Genomic DNA, 20,454 nt, shown 5'->3' on the forward strand with positions numbered 1-20,454 from the left:
CAGTTCCCAACCTCGGGGAACCGGTTTCCAGTGTGGAAAAGAACCCCTCGAAGTGGAAACTCTGTGTCCTGTGATGATGCGATAGGGGGCAAAAAGGGGCCTGTGGCACTGAGGCAGGCACCCCGAGGGGTGAGGTGAGGAGGACCGACGGTCTCTGGAAGCCGACAGGGGCCCCAAGTAAAACAAGCCAGGAACAGGCAGCAGGCTATTATATATCATGCTTTTAATACAAACTTAAAAAAATCTGGAACAATATAAACTGTACAGATTTGATCAATCTTTTTGTTTTGTTTTTAAACTAAATCTCTAAACACACCAATGTCCCATTCCAAAATATTGCACAACATTCTGAATACAAAACGCTTGATTGTATTCCTCCTTCACTAAAGAAAACAAGTTCATTACCCTGCTCCCCCACGCTCCTCTCCACATTGCCTCAATGCCCTCCTTCCCGTCCCTAGGGGTCAAACTAGAGAGTCTATAGCTCACTGCATTGAGAAAAATACATCATTCTGGACTAAAAGTTTACATTCTTTACAAGACAATCCACCTTTTGATTTGTTCCTGGGAAAGAGGGGCAGACAGAGAGAGGATGGGGGAAAGGGAGAAATAGGTTTAATTCTCTTTTTTTATTTTAAAGTTTGTTTTTCCTGAAAAAATATCTGTTTCTCTCCTCTTTTTAAGAAAAAATCTTGAAAAGAAAAAAAATTACGTTTTTTACGTTAGAAATATACATATATTATATATACCTCTTACATTTTACAAATGTAGCAAATTATTCAATACAAACGGACACCAAAAAATGTAAAAAATAAAAAAAAAGTTTTCCTACGAAACCAGGTAACTTAGTGCAGGTTTTTGTTTTTGTCTCCTTAAAAAAAATAAAATTGAAGCAAAAATGCCTAGATTTGAGACGAGACAGACTGAACTGGGCCCAAGAGTCCAGCACTGGAGTCATGCTCCTGAACATACATTTTTCTTCGTATTTCAAAAGACACTAAGGGGTTGGTCTCCCCCTCTCCCTAGATGTGGTGAGAAACAAGCCGACCGGGGATGGTGGGTACCTGTGTACGTGAGTGTAGGGGAAAGGGGGCCGGAAGAGGGCATAAATAAGGCAGCATCCAACCTTTCCCGGAGAGCAGCCATCTGCCTGGGCCTGTCACCTGTGGGAGCTGAGGGCTAGGGAGAGGGTAGCCCAGACTGGGCTGGCCCCTGAGAAATCTAGGGGACAGATGATACTGGGCTGAGGAGCCAGGGCATTGCCCTGCTGGGGGAGGTAGAGCTGGTGCCCGTTGCAGGGGGAGGAGGCTGGCAGTGTCTGTCTGGGCCGGACCCACTGCCACGGCGGTTGCCCCATGTGGGGTCACTGAGGAGGGTGGGGTGGGGTGCCAAGGGCTTTGGTACTTTTTGGTGATGGGGGCCCTGATGCCACGTGGCCCACCAGCCAAAGCATCACGGCATACATGGAAGCTGGCTCACTAGGGTCGGGTGGGAGAAACTTCTCTTCCGGCAGAGACAAGAGCTGGGGCTCTCCTGTAATCCACACGCCCCACCTGCAATGGCCAAACGCCTGTCCAAGCCGGCCTGCCCAAGAGACTACTCCTCACAGCATCGAAGCCCAGTGGGATTGGGTTGGGCAGTGAGAGGGGATGGCAAGAGGTACCAAGAAGTTCTCAGGCAGGGGCAGACACATACTAAAATAACATCTACAACCAAAGGGCTAAGAAGTCTCAATTCAAGGCTCAGGACTGCCCACTCTAGGCACTGACCCAAAACTCCCACCCACCCTGGGTTAAGGTCATGAAACAGCAGGATCTGAATCCAGGGACTTCTCTTAGGCATCAGGGGCTGGTAGGCTGGTATTCCCTCAGCCCCTCACAGCTACCCCCCCCTTTTTTGGTCAAAAATAAAAGTGCAGATCCCTCCACAGTCTGGAAACCAGTTCCTTCTGCAGTATTTTCCCCTGGGAGTGTCTTAGGCTCAGCCGCAGTCTCACCCCAACACGTGACCCACCCTACAAAAGGACTGACAACCCGCCCGGCCCATTCCCCAACCTCCTACATAAATAAGCACTTGCCACAACCTGGAATCATGTTGGGGGTAGGGGGGTGGGGGTTCACATGGCTTGGAATCCTTTAAAACAGGACAGCAAACCACGCACACAGGCGCATGCATGCGCACACACGCACGCGCGCACATACACACACACACACACACACTTGCCACACCTCCTTCCCCACAACCTCAGGCCCAGGGAAGAAGGGGCTGCATGAGAGGCCACATGTGTCAGCGGCTGGGTCTCCAGGGCCATGGTGGTGGTGTGGGCCGGGTGGGGACAGTGGTGTGGGGCCACAGGACAGAGATGAAAGCAATTCCACTAGACAGAGTGCTAACCTCCCTGGAGTCGCAGACATCAGCTCTAGCGGGAGGGTGTCAAGTAGCCAGCCAGCAGCTCCCCGTGGCTCAGGCCTGAGAGGGAGTGGGGGCTGGGGTCAGACCTATTTGGGTGGCAGGGCCCAAGAAGGCCTGCTGAGGTTGGATGGCTTTGAGTGAAAGCAGAGCTAGGGGACAGAGGCAGTGACATAGGGCAGCCTCTCCCTGCTCTGGGCAGAGTCGGGCCCCAGCTGTGGCTCTTCCTTCCCTGTGAGCTTGGACACATCAATCCGAAACCAGGCGTGCGAAGGAGGGAGGGAGGGAGCAGGGAGCAATTCACATCTGGACCATTCTTAGCACAGGAAGCCACTAATTAAAGATGTTATATAGAAAACTACATGTAAAAAAAAAAAAAAGAAAGAAAGAAAAAAAAGAAAAAATATAAAACCCAAACCAACCAAATAAATCAGAGGCAGGCAGGAAAACAGGAGGGGGTTGAGTTAAACACGATTCGGTGCTTCAGGAGCCCCCTCCCACTCCATGCCTGGGCTGTATCTTTTTTTCTAGAAGCCAGAGTGAGAAGACTGGAAATCTTTTTGTGTATTTTTCTTTTCCTCTTTTTTTGGCCTTTCTTTTCCTTTCTCTTTTTGTGGTTTTGGGCGGTCCTGGCCCCGTGGCTGGTGGGCGGTCAGTTGGCCAGCACGACGGGCTGGAAGGGCTGGCTGGGATACTGCATGGTGTTCAGGTTGTAGCTGAGGCCTTCCACGAAGGGCGTCTTCTCCAGGAAGAGGCTGTTGGCGCCGCCCCCAAACACCTGGGCCACGTCGAAGCTGCTGCTGTTGCACGAGCCGGCCCCACTGCCCCCGCTGTCGGCCCCATCAAAGAAGAGGCTGGGCGAGCCTCCACCGTTGTACACGAACTCCTTGGCATTGGGTGAGAGCTGGGACTGAGGGGCCGGGGCGGCCGCGATGAAGTTCAGTGAGTGCAGAGACAGAGAGAGGCTCCTGTGCTTCAGCAGGCCATTGGTGGGGGAGCGGGCCAGGCGGGGCTGTGGCTGGGGAGGCTGGGGGCCACTGGCCCCTCCGCCCGCCACACCCCCGCCACCTGCAGCCCCACCACCCTTCTTCATCTTGGTGGAGCCAAACTTGGTGGCGGCGAAGGAGGCGGTGGTGAAGGTGATGGGCTGGGCAGAGCGGGGGATGAAGGTAGGGCTGGGCGACTGGCCGAAGGAGGGTGAGGGGGAGTTGGACAGGGAGCTGTCCTGGCTGCCAATGGGCACGAAGACCTGTGCATCCGGGTTGAAACTGCTCTTGAACTCCTTGTCCAGCTCTGGGGCGACACAGCCCTCGCTGTCATCCAGGTACAGCACTTTCACTGCCCCCTTCTCGCCGATCTGGTAGGACACTTCGAACGGGTCGATCCAGACGCTCAGCTCCTCGGGCACGTTGGCCCGCACATCCTCCACCGCCAGGCCGCTCCGCCTGGCTGCCAGCTCCACCACAGGGTCCACGATCTCCCCGATGTGAACACAGCGGAAGCCAGAGCCCTTCAGGGGCTTGTCAGGGTACCAGTGGCCTTCGTATTTCTTTTTCAGGAGCCGCTCCAGCTCCTCCCCGAACAGGTCTGCCCGGCGCCGGGGCAGCTTGTTGTACAAGTAGGAGATGATGAAGTTCAGGGCCACTTTGATCTCCAGCTGCATGGTCCTTTCCAAGGCGGTGAATCAGCTCCGGGCACGTGTATACAAGCCGAGGGCAGTGGCAGGTGATGGAAGGTAGGCAGCCTCGGGCCCCAGACAGCTCTGCGAAGTAAGAACGAAGGCTATCATGAGTAGATGTGCAGCAAGCTGGGGCCGGGGGGGCGGGGCGGGGAGGGATGGGCAGCAGCAATGGCAAAGGATAGAGGAGCACCAACTTTAGATCACGTAGACTCAGGGCCCCTTTTCTGCTCCACTAGTGACTGGCTTGATCGTGTGGCTGGGGGCAAGCCACTGTCTTCGGAGCCTTAGTTTCACCAGTGACATAGGGCTCTCGTGGACTGTAAGTGAGCTCAAGGATGGAAACTGCCTCACACGGAACCTGCTCTTTAGAAGGTACCTGATAAAATGAGCTATGGTTTTTCAAGTAATTCTAAAGAAACAGGAGTGCTGTGGTTTCCACTATTTTGGAATCCAAGTCACTATACGATTGCTATCAAACAAAAAAAACAAAACAAAACCCACAAAAAACACGAGCCCCTAATTCAGCTGGAGAAGGGGAGGCTCTTGCTAACTAATCTCTGTAGCATCCTGGTGAAGTCGTGCTCCCAGAACGGTCACGGACCAAGATATAAGTTTAAAATCCTTAGTTTTTCTCCTTAAATGGAAAGGGATACAGATCACTGAACAGAAGCAGCACTGCCAACTTTTCACTGGGGGCTTGGACTCCAGTCACATCCAATTTGTCATCCTGGGCCCCGTCGGTGTACAGGCTCTCTGGCTCACTCTGCGTTTGCAGAACTGATGTAAGAACTCAGCGCAACCAAAGGGTGCGTTTCCATCCAGGCAGCCTCCAAGAACACGATCCCCAAGAAGTCAAGACCTGTTATAGCCAGAGGTGTGGGCCAACAAGGGACCACTGACCAGGGGCTGTCTCGGGGAAGCAGAGGAAATGAAACGGAGGCGAGGCCCCGTAGGTCAAAAAGTCCTTAAGAGCAGCACTGGTGTGGCCCGAGGAAATCTCTAGCTTTTGGCTAGAGTGTAGGCGATGAGGGTGGCAACGAGAAGAAATTTTCCATCACCCTGCAGCCTCCAGCTGCAGACCCATCATCACTCAGTCCCCTGGGGACCGTCTGACCACCTGTCCTTGGCACCAGATCAGACTTATCAAGTGTTTGGAGATCCCCGGAGAGGAGACAGCCCAAGAGAAACACTCAGACTGTTATTTTGGGATTCTCTCACAGCCAGCTCCCACAGAGGTCAACAAGGTTTATTCCTGAGGTCTGGGCCAGCCTCATGTCTCAGGAAGATGATCTATAAAGTCCTGAGAGCCAGTGATCCTCATCTCCTTACTTTCTCCGAAAGGGTAGCTCCAGGGTCATGCTGTGGGAAGACTGAGAAGGACCACCTTCAAGGGTCAGCAGGGCTGGAACTTGTTCCCAGCCAGGCCTCTGGGTGGGAATGTGCTGCTGAGCTCAGTGCAGAGACAAGACTAATCCGTGATCCATCAAGGGCATCTTCTGCTCTGTGATAGATCTGGGGCTGGCTTGTGATTAAAATCCCTGCTGGGTCCAGCATAGAGTATTCAGGTGCTAATTCTAGGGTTGAGGATCTTGAGTTTTTTGAATACTTGCTTCAGCTCACTTTCTTATAAGTCTTTGGACTGGGGCTGTGGCTCCTAGGGGTTATTTTTAGGACTGGATCCTCGGGCAAAGCTCTCTTGGGTGAATATCAGAGAAGAAGCACTGGGTCAATCTGGAGCATCATATGACACTGGCTAGGTCTAGTCCCACCCTCATTTCAGGTCTGAGCAGAGGGTCACATGGGGAGTCAACAGAGGTGCCATGAGCACAGGTCAATTCCAGAAGGTTTAAAGAGAACAATAACAACAAAAAAGGTAAAGATAGGGGGCTTTCTGTTTATAGGGATTGGGTTCACCACCAGATGCAAGGCTAGCCACAAGGGCTGCAGGCCTCCCCCAAGAGGAAGTCTATAAGGGGCATAGCAGCCCACCAGAGGTGTCCAACATGGAGGAAATTAAAAAGTTGTGAAGAAAGTTGGCACTGGTTCCCAAGGATGGGCCTGGAGTTAAAGACAAGGTTTTCAAAGTGTTTTTGAAAAGTAAAACAGACTTAAATATGACATGACACTTCCCCAAAGCACTGCATGGCCTCTTGGTGCACCACTCACACCAAAGGGCTCCTGCACCTTTCTAGGCCTCCTCAAACTTTGCTGCATACATGCTTTCCGAGTTAACCTCCCCTGAACTGTTCAGCCTCAAAATGGGAGCATTTTTATCTATGTTTTTAATTAAATTTTACTTAGTTAACATACAGTGCAATATTGGGTTCAGTAGTAGAATTCAGTGGTTCATCACTTACATACAACACCCAGGGCTCATCACAACAAGTGCCCTCCTTCATCCCCATCACCCACCTCCCTCCATCAACCCTGTTTGTTCTCTATCGTGAAGAGTCTCTTATGGCTTGTTTCCCTCTCTCCTTTTTTTCTTTTCAAAATGGGAGCATTTTAAATGCAGGCCAAAGTCATTGGGAAATAAGCCTCCCACCCCAAGATACAATAGAACCACTGTCATCAGCCCTGCCTAGCTAACCATTTTCTGCAGCATAAGCAACTAAAGCTGCACGCCAATTTACACCTCAGTGATGCTGCCACACAAATAAGGGAGTATATAATGCCGTCTTTGCCTCTTTAACTGGAGAACAGGCCAGGCCAGACGGCTGTGGGGTGGAACCTTTCAAAAATGCTGGACAACCAGAAAGAGATTTTCTGCTCTATCAGCTCAGGCTCTAATTTTGACTCCAAGAAGCTTATGGAACAGAGGATTAAAGCACTGGTGCTTCTTGTCTTTAACTAAAGATAGAAGTGACCACTTAAATGAGCTTGTTCATTTTTTTTTAAGGCTACAAATTCTAGACTTATCTATGAAATATTCATATAATGTGGTAAGATTAGAAAGCTTAGTAATAACTACTCTTCAGTACAAGTAACAAGTAGATTCAAGTTAAGAGGAAAGAGAGGACTCTAAAGATCTTCTCTGACACTGACTCTGGTGCAAAAGGCCAGAAAGGTGGCAAAAAGTAAAACCAAAATCAAAACCAACCAACCAATTCCCCCCACACACACCAAAGAAAACCAAACTGTTTAACAATAGCAACATCTACCTTTTGTCAATATATTAAAAAGTTGCTAATGTGAGAGTAAATTCTGTCCAATTTCATTTAGAATCTAATCCTCCTTCACTTGATTATCCCCAACAGCAAAATTAATGTGGGATTTAGAGCCCTTGTGCTGACTTGGGTTTTAAAGAGTGCTTAAGAGAAGGACAAAAATGGGGTAAGAAAGGTGGCTGCTGCAGTCAATGATATGGTAATGGGAGTTTCCAGAAAGAGCTAATGGCAAAAATGCGAAGGAAGGTTTTTAAAAAGAAAATCAATTATATTTTAAAGGGGAAAGGGAGGGATAATGGTGAGGGAACTCCTCGGGTCCCCAAACCATGGGTACCTATAAAAGTATCAGGCACTTGAAGCCTTAACATCCAAATGATCCTACAAACAAGCACCATCAGACTCAAATAAGTCTGGAAAGAGCAGTCGGGGAGAAAGGGCCCTCAATTTTGACAAGGCCAGCAAGTGTCATAAACAGGATCCCAGGGAGTGAGAGAGCCAGGTTCCGTGGGACGGCCTGGCCCCACCCCGCCAGTCCCAGACGCAGCGACCCAGACTGGCAGGTGTGCTTTGAAGGCCTTCCAGGACTTGTGCTGACGGACCGCAACACCCCGCCCAGAATCTCCACCATGTCCCTCAAACATGGGCTGTGCAAGCCCAGCTCTCCCAACTAAGAAGGCCCTTTCTGGGGCACTCGATTCCTGTGAAGCCAGGAAGACTTCACTGAACCCCAACGTAGGCCGGCAGTGAAGGCGCGCTCTGCACCCTGGGAACTGTAGTCCCCAGGCGCCTCACACTCAGATTGGAGCAAGTGACCTACTTTCTCCGCACACTACACTTCCCTGCGTGCTTTGCGAAGGTTCAGCCAGCTAATTACGCATGCCCGGTGAGGGGAGCTGGCCGAGGTCCGAAAAACCGAGGAAAAGTTTCCGATGCACATGCGCACTGTGGTGGACGCCCCCACCACCCCCACGCCCCCCGCCTAATACATTTTATATAAATTTACCCATAAGGCCTATTCCCCGTATTGTACCACCTCACCGTATTCACGTCTTGGTCTCAAGAAAGGCTGAACTGCCCCCCCCTTCACAGCTTCCCTGGACTGTTCAATTAAGGATCTCCTTCTAATGAGTTTTTTCTGGGTGAACACGGTGGGCCGGGACAGATAAAGGTCACACATCCCTCCGCCCNGCCGCCCCCCCCCCCCCCCGCCGCTTAATCTGTATTCCTTGGGCTGGGTGGTCTCTGTCTGGAGTTGCTGTAGAGACCGTGAATTCAAAGAGGAAGAAAGCCTTTTCACTTAATGCCCGGTGGGCTCAGCTCCAGCACCCCCACAGCCAGAAAAGGCAGGAACTAAACCCAGTTCTCTCCTCTCAGCCAAAGAAATTCCCAGTTAAGCTGCCGGGAGGGGCCAGGCCGAAAATCAGAAGGCCCAAAGCCAACAGGGCCCAAGCCTCACCCCTCTTCTAATCCAAGTCCGAGTAACTAGACCCTGCTAGCGAAATGGGAAAAGGTTCCGGGCAGGGAAGGAAAAACTGTGCATCTGACACCCGAACAACATATTCTAATGCTTGAAATTGTTGTGAGTCTCCTCCCATTGCAAGGCCTGCTCTACGACCAGATTTACCAGATCCTCGGCAGAGCTCCCCTACACGGTGTTAAACCTCCCTAATCCTTCCTCCCACACAAGCTTCTTTCCCCCACTGCTTAAGAGGGGGATGGGGGCAGGCGCCCAAGAAAGCAATAGGAGTGTTTTTCTGCTGGAAAATCAAAGATGAGAGACTCACTCCCAAGGTAGGGTGGATGGGAAGGAGAAAAAGAAAGGTTAGACACTGGGCAGGCACCCGATACCGACCCTCCGCTGGACCAAGCTGAAGCCTGCTGTGTAGGGTTCTGGTTCCTCTGCGGGGTGGGAAAAATCCTGCCAGCTGCCCCTCCTCTTTTTGCTCCCTTCCTCCCCTCCCTCTCTGGTCAAGGGCACAGTCCATCCTCTGGGCAGGAGGGAACGAGCTTAGAAGTAGGGCTCTTCCTCCCAGGCATCTCACTGGGATCAACCAGAATCCACTCACTGGTATTGCTGCAATGGTACTTCCCCCTACCCCCGCAGTTTTCCCTCAAAACACTAAAGAGAATACAAGCCAAAATGGTAAATTCTGATTCAGCGGCCGGAGGACAGTCACCACTGACCGGTCCAAAAGGGGATGTCTACCTTCTATCCCTCAGCTCCATAGAGCCAGAAATAAACCCTATTAATTATTACCATCCCCTTCCCCGCACTCGGGAAAAGAAGAAGAAAAGCAAGGCCTGGATCCCCTTCCTTCCTCGGATTTATTTAATGGTGGTGGAAGTTATGTTTTGAGGGGGGTCAGGGAAAAATCTAGCAAGTCTCTACGATACGAAGAACTGAGGGGGGCGGAGAGGGGAGGAAATGCACCCCACCCAGGAGGGGGCCACACTCAGAACACGGAGCGGAGAGGAGCACAGGGGGAAAGGGGGGTGGTTCTATAGAGTAGGTGGAAGGGGAAAGGTAGATGTTGGCCAGTCCTCAGGGTGGGGGCACGACAGCAACGTGCAGCTTCCAGCAAAGCGAAGAGCAGGAGTGGGACGGGGGTGGGAGAAGGCTTCTTAGGGGTCCCCGCCGCCCGCACGCCCCCTACTCACTCGGGTCTCCGCGGTGGCGGGGCGGTCTGCCGGCCGCAGGGCGGCTTCTCCCTCCAGAGTGGTCCTGGGCGCGGGGCGGAGGTCGCTCTTCCTTCCTTTCTGAGCGCCGCCGGGGCCGGAGGCTGATGGGTCCTTTTCTTCGTTGAGGGTTGGGGGGCAAGTGAGGGAGTTTTGGGCTATGACTCTCAATAATTCTTTCAGCTTTTTGGAGGTCAGTCTCGGCGGAGAGGGGACGGAAGGCGGGCCGGCCGGCGGCGACGGCGCGGGGATGTCGTACCGGAGGGCGGCTCGTGTCGCGGGGCGGAGGACGGTCCGGGCTCTGGCCAGCGGGCGGTCTTGCCCTTTTGGCCCCGCGTCGCCCGAGCCAGTCGCTTCTCTCCGGCGACGACCCGCACCTTCCCACGCCCCGGCCCGAAGTGAGCAAAGTCAATGAAAAGTTTCACCCTTAGCAACCCTGCGCACGGATCCGGCTTCCCCACCCCTGCGTGATGCGTCCCTCCGCCCTGCAGGGGCGGGGCCGGGTGCCGGGCCGGGACTACTTCCCAGCTCGCCCGGCGGCTGAACTCCTCGTGCTGCGCGGTCCGCGGTTCCGCGTGCCCCTCGGGGGTTCCCCGGGACCCCCTTTCGCCAGCCCTTCCGTGGACGGCCTCTTCTCACTCAGATCCCAGCTTAACGCCAGCAAGGCCGCCTTTAGCCGGTCTAAAGATGCCCGCCTCCCCTCTCCATCACAGCGCCGTGCCATTTATTTTTTTCACGCCCCAAACCACTCTGGAAGCGTGCTCATCGGGTACAATGTTTCCCCAGGTAGACAGCGAGCTCTGGGAGGGCAGGGTCCTGGGTCCTGGGCCGGAACCGGGTGCTTCACTTTAGATGTGTGGGATGAATGGATGTCGCGGGGAGGGGAGCTCCCTACCCCAGCTCCCGTGGCTTGGGCCCTGCACCTGCCCCAGCGCAGGACTGTTCTTACGACCCGTTCCCCAGGCCACCTCGGCGAGTCCCTCCGGGTCGGGGCGTATGACTCGCCGACCACCTCCACGGCTCTCGCTCCGCCCCATTTCCCGTTCTTTGGCGGGAGGGGGAGCTAAGGGGATGGCACGAGCTTGGGAGACGTTTCGCTCCTTTATTAACTCGGGTTGGCTCGAGTCTTCCGAGCGCCCCGTGCCTCGGCGGGGGATGCTAACGTCGACAGAAGGGCGAAGGGGAAACCGGGGTCTGGACACGCTGTGCGGGAGGCGAGGAGAGGCCGGCCGTCAAAAGGAGCCTAGCACCACATAAACCTTCCACTTGCCGCCTCCGGCCGCCCAATTACCTCGCGGCCGGAGAAGGCCAGCGCCCGCTCCGCGCAGGCGCGAAAGCGCGCACCCGGCCCGCCCAGGGCGGGGCTCAGGCCTGGTGCGGATCCTCCAGTTTGCTTTCCCAGCTGGCTACCCCCGTTCGGGGGACTAGAGAGAGCAACATATTTTCTATACGAGAGCCCGTGCCAGGGGCCCCGGGCTCACGCACCCGACGGTCCATGGAGTTGCAGACCAAGGCTCACTGGCCCTGGACGGGCGCTCCAGGTCCGCGCGCTCGGCCACTTTGCGACTGCGGGGCGCGGAGTTGAGGGTAGGGAGGCCTGTACCCAGGTGAGGTCACAGGCGGACCGGACTGCCAGGTGGCGAGGAGCGGAGCCCCCGGGAGCTTACGCGTTAAGGCTTCTGCCCAGTCGCCCATTCCCCAATTCTCTCCCCAACCCTCGACCTTTATTCTCATTCCAGACGGTTCCAGCCCATCGGCAGTCGCCGAACCCCCGTGGGGGGGCGAAATCCGAAAGTTTCCAGCTACGAACAGTTTGCATTTGTTTTTTCCTTGATCACTTTTTTTGGCAAGGGCAGAGAGCAACGGTAGTGTGGGGGTTTAAAAGCGCCTTCCCTGACTGCAGCAGAAAAACGCCGGACTGGAGGGCAAACTCCAAGGGGATAGGGAGGCGGGGGGAGCCTGAGCCCGAAATTCCCCCATTCCCCACACGCTGAGCGCTTCAGCCCCTGGGGCACCTCCAGGGACTACTTGCCTTCTGCGTCAGCGAGTGGCAAAGCGTCACATATACGCCCCCCCTCCGCTTTGCCCCACTCCGCTCCTCCCCTTCTTTTCCTCCCTCTCCACTTTCCTCCCCTCCCCATCTCTCCCCACTCCTCCCTTGCACTCCCCCAGCGCGTTCCACGCGAGCAGTGAGACCCGGCCGACCCACAGGGTACCAGAGAGCTGAAGAGCTAAAAATATAACCGGTGTGTTAGCAACAGCCTTCCCATTGGTCGAGAAGCAGGGAGAAGCGGCTTCTGATTGGGCTTCCCATCCAACCGCTAGGATTAAGAATGGGGGCCAGAAACGCAGGCGCGGGGCTTTGGGGAAGAGTGTGCGTTTGCGCAATGGGCCATTGCAAAGGATGCTGGTATTTGAAGTCATGTATTAGAGGCAGCAATGGGTTTGAATCGCAATTGCGTCCACCAACTGTGTTATCTTGATTTAATGGTAACAAATCTCTTTACATCGTCAAACCTGCTTTCTTGTTCTTAAAATGGAGATCGTGTGAGGGTTAAATATGATACAGTATGTAAAGCCTCGCTCAAATAGTTGGTATCCTTAATTTAAAGGTAACCATTCAGGCCAGATTGCGTCCTACATAGCCTGTGCACGGTTCGGTGTGTATTCCCCAACAAGAAACCTTACTATACAGAATGATGAGAAAGAAAGGTTAGGGTGAGCTGAAACAAATTCTCCTAGGGCATCTCGGGAAGGAGTAGATAAAGGGTAGACACCTACTATTTAGTGCAGGCGGAGGGAAGGCGCGCACAGGATCCCTGGACAGAAGGCATAGGATTTCTGCGTGTTCGTGCTTTTGTTCTAATCTTCCCTGCAGTGCTGGAAACACACCAGGCCTGAGCAACTTAACTAAAACAAAGCTGAGAAATCCAGCCGCCTTGGCAGTTGGGGGCTCTGGGTAAAGGGCTGGCAGGGAAATAGGAAGGGATAACACAGAGGGGCAAGAGGTAATCGCCCTTCTTAACTGATGATGTCTCCATTTGTCATGTGGCGAGGAGGACAGGGGACGTTTTCTCTCCTCGGTGTGTCACTTCATCTTGCCAGGGCTTAATTGTGAGCTTAATTCCACTCGAGCATTCCACAGTCTCCTCCCGTTTTAAATAATCATACGTTGAAAGGTACACACCATGTTTTCAAAATGGTAAGCTTCACTCGGAAGAAACTCCCCTGTCTGAGTGTAAGTAAGTTATGCCAGACGTTTTGTTGCCTTGACAAGTCAGGCTAGTAATAATTAACCCCAATTAACTCTCAGGGGTGAGTCACTCTCTCATACACACATGCTAGGGGGAAACATTTTGTAGTTACTTTTATGATATCTAAGAAAATAGCTCCTCGTATTTGATTTTTCAGATCCACTGCTCCAGCTGGGCAGGAGCAAAGACAACCCCAACAAAACTGGCTTCAGGGAAGTAATTGGATGCAAGGCAAATGATTTGCTATTTATTCACCAATAATATAAGAGAACAGACCTCACTAAAGGTTTGCTAAGACACTGAAACTGTGCTGTTCAAAGATAGTAACATTTTAGCCTTGGTGACTAAAGGTTTGCTAAGACACTGAAACCGCGGTGTTCAAAGATAGTAACATTTTAGCCTTGGTGTAGCAGGCCATTAGGGGATGGAGTTGATAAGCAACCAAATAACTGGGAAAAGATGGGAATTGGAGTCTTTTTTTTTTTAAGGCAAGAACATGTCAATCAAGGCAAATAATCTTTCACCTTTATGCCTAGCTTCAAACTACTACTGAAGAGCTGCAGGTCAGGGTAGAGTGACCTCCTTTTTCTGAAATGTAGTCAGTTGAGTTTGATTCCCTATGGAGTTAATTTTCTTCTTTTCTTTTCTTTCTTTTTTTTTTTTTTTTAAAGATTTTATTTATTTATTTGACAGAGAGAGACAGCCAGTGAGAGAGGGAACACAAGCACGGGGAGTGGGAGAGGAAGAAGCAGGCTCCCAGCGGAGGAGCCTGATGTGGGGCTCGATCCGAACGCTGGGATCACGCCTTGAGCCGAAGGCAGACGCTTAACGACTGCGCCACCCAGGCGCCCCTTTTTCTTTTCTTTTTACTTCCAGTATAGTTAACATACTGGTTAATCTTCTTAAAGATTTTATTTATTTATTTGAGAGAGAGAGAGGGTGGGGGTGGGGGAGAGGGGCCAAGGGAGAGGGGAAGAGAGAACCCCAAGCACACTCTGTGCTTAACACAGAACCTGATGGGGGGCTGGATCTCGCAACCCCAAGATCATGACCCCAGCTGAAATCAAGAATGGGCCACTCAACCACCGGCACACCCAGGCACCCCTAATCTTAATTTAGAAGCTGCTAATTGGCAGGCCAAGGTCCACACCTAAAATCAGGGATGCCTGGGTGGCCTCAGTTGGTTAAGCAACTGCCTTCTGCTCAGGTCATGATCCCTGGGGCGGGGGGGGGGCTCTAATCAGCAGCGAGCCTGCTTCTCCCTCTGCCTGCCACTCCCCCTGCTTGTGCTCGCTCCTGCTCTCTCTCTGACAGATAACTAATTTTTTAAAATCTTTAAAATCAGTTGACATTTAAAAATTGGGAGATTGCACAAAGATAGCTTAATTTATCACTTCTCCTAATTTCAAAGGATCTGGGCATCCAAGCTGGCGATTGTCTGGAGTTGAATGGCAGATGCCTCCTTTAGGCCAAGCCTGTACTCTGGGGTACCCCAAGTCCTCACCACTCTCTATTGTGTCCCAGACACTGAGGCCAAGGGTCACATACCATTTATCATCCGGTTTGTGCTATTCTTCTTACACCCCTCTTTTTTTAATCAATTATATTGCTCACTCAGACTCTTGAATTTGTGACCCATTTTTCACTTTAATGTAATAAATAATTGAGTGGTTGCCCTGCAGCAGAGGGAGGGGAAAAAGGAGTTCAAGGATCTTACGTAGTTCATTGTTGTTAAACTCTGGGCTGTGATTCAAGATCTGTCAGTGGGGTCATTTGGCTTAGTGGATTGCAGACAAATTTTAGAATAGGATGGAATAAAGTGAAAATATTGGAATGTGTTTACGTAGAAAAGATTGTTTCATGAAACTTATTTCTGTTCAATATGTACTAGGCCTGAATAGTCCACGTGTGAGATTGTTGTGGAGTATGGTGCCTCTGGAAGCATTCGTGAGATGTCAGGAGCTTACAAGGAAGAGGTACCCAGCTGGCTGGCTCACGTGAACGTGGGAGGCTGTTTCGAACGAAGCAAATAGAGAGCCAAGAAGACAGGGTATGCGCAAGGAATGTCCCTTTAAGTGCCTGATGAAGAGCACAGAGAGAAGTGAATAAAGGAAAATCCTGGGGGTAGGGAAGAGCAAACCATTTTGAGGAACTTCCGTGCCAGGACTTCAATGTTTATCTATGAAAAAGTAGGAACACACTGTAAAAGAGCTACCGTTTGTGTAAACACTTCCCTGTAAGGGTAAGGAACTTACAACTTCAAATTTATTCCTTACAACCTGAAGAGGTAAGTCTTGTTATCCTTATTTTTTTTAAGAGTGTTATTTGAGAGAGAGAGAGAGAAAACGAGCATAGAGGGAGAGGGAGAAGCAGACTCCCGGCCAAGCAGAGAGCTGGACTCAGGGCTCAATCCTAGGACCCTGAGATCATGATGGGAGCCGAAGGCAGACGCTTGACTGAGCCATCCAGGCTCCCCTATCCTTATGTAATAGATAAGAAAAAAGAAGCAGAGAGGCTAAATGACTCAATAAAGGTGAACAGCAGAGCAGAATTCAAATATAGGTCTGATTATAGAGCCCATACATTTTTTTTTAAAGATTTTATTTATTTATGTGACAGACAGCCAGCGAGAGAGGGAACACAGCAGGGGGAGTGGGAGAGGAAGAAGCAGGCTCCCAGCGGAGGAGCCCGATGTGGGACTCGATACCGGAACGCCGGGATCATGCCCTGAGCCAAAGGCAGACCCTTAACGACTGCGCTACCCAGGCGCCCCCATACATTTTTTTAAAAAAGACTTTATTTATTTGACAGAGAGTGAGAGAGCATAAGCAGGGAGAGTGGTAGAGGGAGAAGAAGGCTCCTTGCTGAGCAGGGAGCCTGATGTGGGGCTCGATCCCAGGACCCTGGGGTCATGACCTGAGCTGAAGGCACATGTTAACTGACTGAGTCACCCAGGCGCCCCAGCCCACACATTTCTCCTTTTTTTTTTTTTAAGCAAGAACCCATGGATTAAGTGCAATGTTTAAAGGAAATTAAATTACTATGTGTGTATAGTATACTTGAGAAACTAGAAGACACCCATCCTTTTTAAAACCTAGAAATGAGTTTCAAATACTGAGTACTTAATAAACAATAATAATGCTATAAATCCAGGAAAGGGCATCACTTTCTCGGGCTGACCTTGATGAATACAGTGATTTCAACTGGACCTATGTAGGTAGTGCTTGTTTGCTTTTTTCAGATAGTGGATTTTTGTTTGTTTGGTTGGTTTTTTTAGAGGCGGGGAGGAGCAGAGGGAGAGATTTTTTTTTTTAAATTTATTTATTCTACAGAGAGAGAGACAGCCAGCGAGAGAGGGAACACAAGCAGGGGGAGTGGGAGAGGAAGAAGCAGGCTCCCAGCAGAGGAGCCCGACGTGGGACTCGATACCAGAATGTCAANCAGGGGGAGTGGGAGAGGAAGAAGCAGGCTCCCAGCAGAGGAGCCCGACGTGGGACTCGATCCCAGAATGTCGGGATCACGCCCTGAGCCGAAGGCAGACGCTTAACGACTGCACTACCCAGGCGCCCCCAGAGGGAGAGAATTTTAAGCAGCCTCCATGCCCAGCGCGGAGCCCAACATGGGGCTTGATCCCACACCCCTGAGATTATGACCTGAGCTGAAATCAAGTCTGATGCTTAACCAACTGAGCCACCCAGGTGCCCCGGGTGGTGCTTATTTAATAATGGAGAAAAACACTTAATAATTTTTAAGACCATTCTGATTTTTTCTAGAAGACCACTCTGATTTTTTCTAGACATACACAGTTGCCTGAAATCATATTCTAATTATCTCCACAGAACAGTATATTGTAAGAGGTTAAAATTCAGTCGTAAGTTGTTTTCCCAACAACAGAGAATTTGGTACTATCATCATCCTAATTTTTAAAATTGAAGATGACTGAACTTGAAATTCCAAAATAGACAATAATTAAGGATTTGAACTTCAAGGCCGTTCACTTGATCTCAGGTGTTCCTAACTCATTAATTGCATTGTTCTCTTGGCCTTGGAAAGGACAAACCAAGAATGGGATTATGAAAGTAGGTGACAGAGGAGCAGAGTTTAGCAGGATTCACTGGGTTGAGGTTCATCTTGCTCCATTCAGCAATGGAACACGCAGGGAGCATGCTCTTCAAGTCGCCTGGGCATTCATCTTGAATTCGCTTGCAATACCTTTCAGAGGTATGCTCGCTGAGGCTGATGGAGCAGAGTTTTGCTGAAACTAAGGAGCAGCTTTTGATGTATTTGTAAATGCAAGACGTTACGTGGACCAGGGTGGTTAATAAGCAAATTTTAAAAGTTGATTTGTCTCCATCCGGACAAAACATTCTGACTTACAGTACACATTAAAACTAAACTACAGGATCAGTGTGAGAAATTCTAATTACAATCCGAAAATTATCTGGTCTCTACAATTTTGACACACCGTAATCCCCCTGAGCTATGCTTTAGAATTGCTCAGAGAGCTCCCTGAACACATTGCCCGTTCAGATTGCTTCCCCCACACAAATGTCCTTATCTGCCCACCCCACCCCCTTTGCCTGTAGATTCCAACATATCCTTCAAAGCCCAGTTTATTATCCAGTTTGACTTGAATTATTCCTTTAATACTGAGGAGCTGCTGTCTGCTGGGCCAAAGAGACTTGGCTCCTGCCACCATGGAGCCAGCCTAATGGAGGACTGTCAGTAACCACCAAACACTACGAACAAAATGCTATAGTGCATGTGGGATCACAACACGAGGAATGAACTTAGACTGGGGGTCAGGAGAGGCATCCTCTGAGGAAATATTAAGGTCTGAAGGATGTATAAAAAGCACTGAGCAGGAAGGAAACCAGCAGCTGAGGAACTGAAATGAGCCCCAGTGGCTAGAGTGTGAGGAGTGGTAGGAGAGGAGATGGGAAAGCTTTGAGGATGATCGTGACCCTGTGACCATGACCTTCCACTGGCCTTCCTGAGGTGCCCCCAACCTAGGCCACGAACCTTCCTTTGTGCATCCTCCCTGGGTTATTCAACCTGTTTCTGGCAGCCTTATTAAATTTCTTGAAGGCAGAGATTATTTTATATTTTAATTCAATTTTTGACCCTCGATATATCCTAATTAATCAAGCATTCTGTTGATCAAAAGACTATCATTTTTTTCCTTGGCTTTGCCGCTAAATTTCAGTGTAAGTTGGGCCAAGCCCCTGTATTCCTGAGGACTCAAAACCTGTTTCAAATCCATGGCGTCAAAGACATCTTGACTTAGGTCTCAAATTATGATTGTGCCTCTTTAGGATAACCTGCCAATCACCTCTAGCAGGCAAAAAGTAGATAGCCGTGTTAGGGTAAAGTCTGAATTTGCCCTTACTCTGTGTATTTATTTTTTAAAAAAAGGGAAACATATACTTAATGTAAATATTTATGTCCACTTTGTGAAACAAATCAAGTTCCATTCTCTGAACTCATCAGTTTGAACACATTTTGTCTCATTCCTGCGACCATCACTGGAAGTCATTTCTTCAGTTCAAATTAAAGTTGAACAGGAAGAAAAGAACAGTAAGTTTCTAAAAACCACCTTGACTTATCTATAATGAAAGGCATCAATGGTTTAAAATTCCTTCCAGCAATAAGAAGAGAAAAAGGTGCTTGATGAATCCCAATACGTCTATCCTGAATCACAAATTCCTGGGTGACTAAAATAAATTCCTAGAGTCAAACTTAAATTGGGACTGTGACCGAGTACCAGAAAAGAAACACCTGCTTTATTAATACGACAGCAACAGAAAGGGTTTCCAAGTTCTTAGAAGAAAAATAACATGAACAGGCACCACCTGCTAAGTGATACAAGATTCAGCGCCCACACTGATGGTTCCGAGAGCTCCCCACCACACTGCAGATGTCTCATCCAGGACAGCTGCCAGGAACAGGTTTCTCACTGCGGTAGCTTCACAGTCAATTCCTCTAACAGAAGACTGAGATGATATTATTCCTGTGTCAGAAGCTCTCGGTGTAGAGAGAACGCAGCAATTTGGAAAACAGGCTTGTTTCTTGAATTCAAGAAAAATCATGAACCAATCTATCAATTTTTCTCTGCTACGGTTGGCCAGAGTGTTCTGTGAAGATTCTTTTTCCATTGCTATCACGTGTCCGGGTAAGAGCAGAGGTGGAGAGGGGCCCGTGTACTAACAGGCACTCAGGCGGTGCTCGGCGCTCGACTCCCTCTGTGCTGATGGTGTAGGCATCTTTTCTGGCAGCTGCCGCAGCTTGGTGGGAGGAAGAGGCCACCCACCAATCACCTCTTCTTGAAGCCGTATTTTTTGCGTTCATAGAAGAGATCTGTCTTAGAGCTCCCCAAATTGACAATCTTTGGGCAACCATCTCTCTGGAAAACAGGATAGAGAAGTTGTTTAAAGTCTCTGAGCTTGAATTGAGAGGGATTGAAGATAAAAATAACCTTTGGGTCAGTGGGTTTAGCCATTTACCTTATCCATTCAGTTATCCTATTCAGTCGTTCATCAAGAATTTACTGAGCTTCTAGAATGTGCCCAGGGCCTGTACATTCTTTAGCCAGGGTGGCCTGAGCTTAGAATGTTGGATTCTCAGCCCACTTCTGTTGCTATATGATACAGCTGAGGCAGAATTTAATTCTTAAGATATCCAAACGGTTTTCTTCAAGTGAGAGGTTAAAAAACCCCTATGATCATCTATAGATCAAGCTCTCTAGCTCTCCTCCACTATCTCAGGAAAAGGAAGAATACCACCAAGGCAAAAAACCTACAGGCTTCAGGAAATAGTACTTTACATGTTAAATACCACCAGAGAAAACTGGGCTTGATGTGTGCTTATTAACTCACTTAATCTGACCCATGGTCTTGGGGGAAGGGTGCTCCTGTGCTAGTCATGGACGCTGAAGGTCTGTATTCTGATTTGTACTGACATGTTCCCCCGGCCATTGTGCAAGCTTGAGTGGTTTCACTGAAGCCCCTGGGAAGCTGTGTTCTGCAGAAATGATGATTCCATCAGTTGATCTGGGATGATGGAGGAAAACTGGGGAAGATGCTACTAGAGAAAACCTTCACGGGTCTGATTTTATTAAACACTGGAATCAACGAAGGCTGCTCCCTGAGACACTGGGCTTTAGAATGAATGAACTGACCAAGTCCTTAGACATCCCATTTCTTTTTTTTTAAGATTTTATTTATTTATTCGACAGAGATAGAGACAGCCAGCGAGAGAGGGAACACAA

At 50.1% G+C, this 20,454-nt stretch overlaps 2 protein-coding genes and 1 long non-coding RNA gene across 9 annotated transcripts in view; 1 reads left to right on the forward strand and 2 right to left on the reverse strand.

The window, feature by feature from the left end:
- Positions 1-206: 206 nt before the first annotated feature.
- TOB2 (transducer of ERBB2, 2) lies at positions 207-10,411 on the reverse strand. The gene is made up of 2 exons (XM_019807153.2): positions 9,916-10,411; positions 207-4,171 (listed from the first exon to the last, which is right to left on the reverse strand). Exon 2 carries the CDS (start codon positions 4,070-4,072, stop codon positions 3,062-3,064), a length of 1,011 nt encoding a protein of 336 aa, XP_019662712.1. The 5' UTR covers positions 4,073-4,171; positions 9,916-10,411; the 3' UTR covers positions 207-3,061.
- A 66-nt stretch (positions 10,412-10,477) lies between these two features.
- Positions 10,478-20,454, forward strand: part of LOC117796380 — a 16,741-nt gene continuing 6,764 nt past the window's right edge. For 2 of the 6 annotated variants that reach the window (XR_004620845.1, XR_004620841.1), the window contains exons 1-2: positions 10,478-12,423; positions 15,079-15,474. This is a non-coding gene — a long non-coding RNA (uncharacterized LOC117796380). The remainder of the gene's footprint in view (positions 12,424-15,078; positions 15,475-20,454) is intronic. The other 4 variants (XR_004620843.1, XR_004620842.1, XR_004620844.1 and 1 more) reach the window with 4 other exon arrangements.
- The window catches only part of PHF5A (PHD finger protein 5A), a 12,322-nt gene continuing 10,816 nt past the window's right edge, over positions 18,949-20,454 (reverse strand). For both annotated transcript variants that reach the window (XM_034644086.1, XM_034644085.1), the window contains one exon: positions 18,949-19,590. In XM_034644086.1, coding sequence (XP_034499977.1) covers positions 19,501-19,590 — 90 coding nt within the window. In that variant the 3' untranslated portion in view covers positions 18,949-19,500. The remainder of the gene's footprint in view (positions 19,591-20,454) is intronic.

This window comes from Ailuropoda melanoleuca, chromosome 15, assembly GCF_002007445.2.
Source record: "Ailuropoda melanoleuca isolate Jingjing chromosome 15, ASM200744v2, whole genome shotgun sequence".
NCBI classification, from domain to species: domain Eukaryota; kingdom Metazoa; phylum Chordata; class Mammalia; order Carnivora; family Ursidae; genus Ailuropoda; species Ailuropoda melanoleuca.

What these genes read in the sequence shown, in the direction of transcription:
- TOB2 (XM_019807153.2), bottom strand. Translation starts at nt 4,072, where the DNA reads ATGCAGCTGGAGATCAAAGTGGCCCTGAACTTCATCATCTCCTACTTG.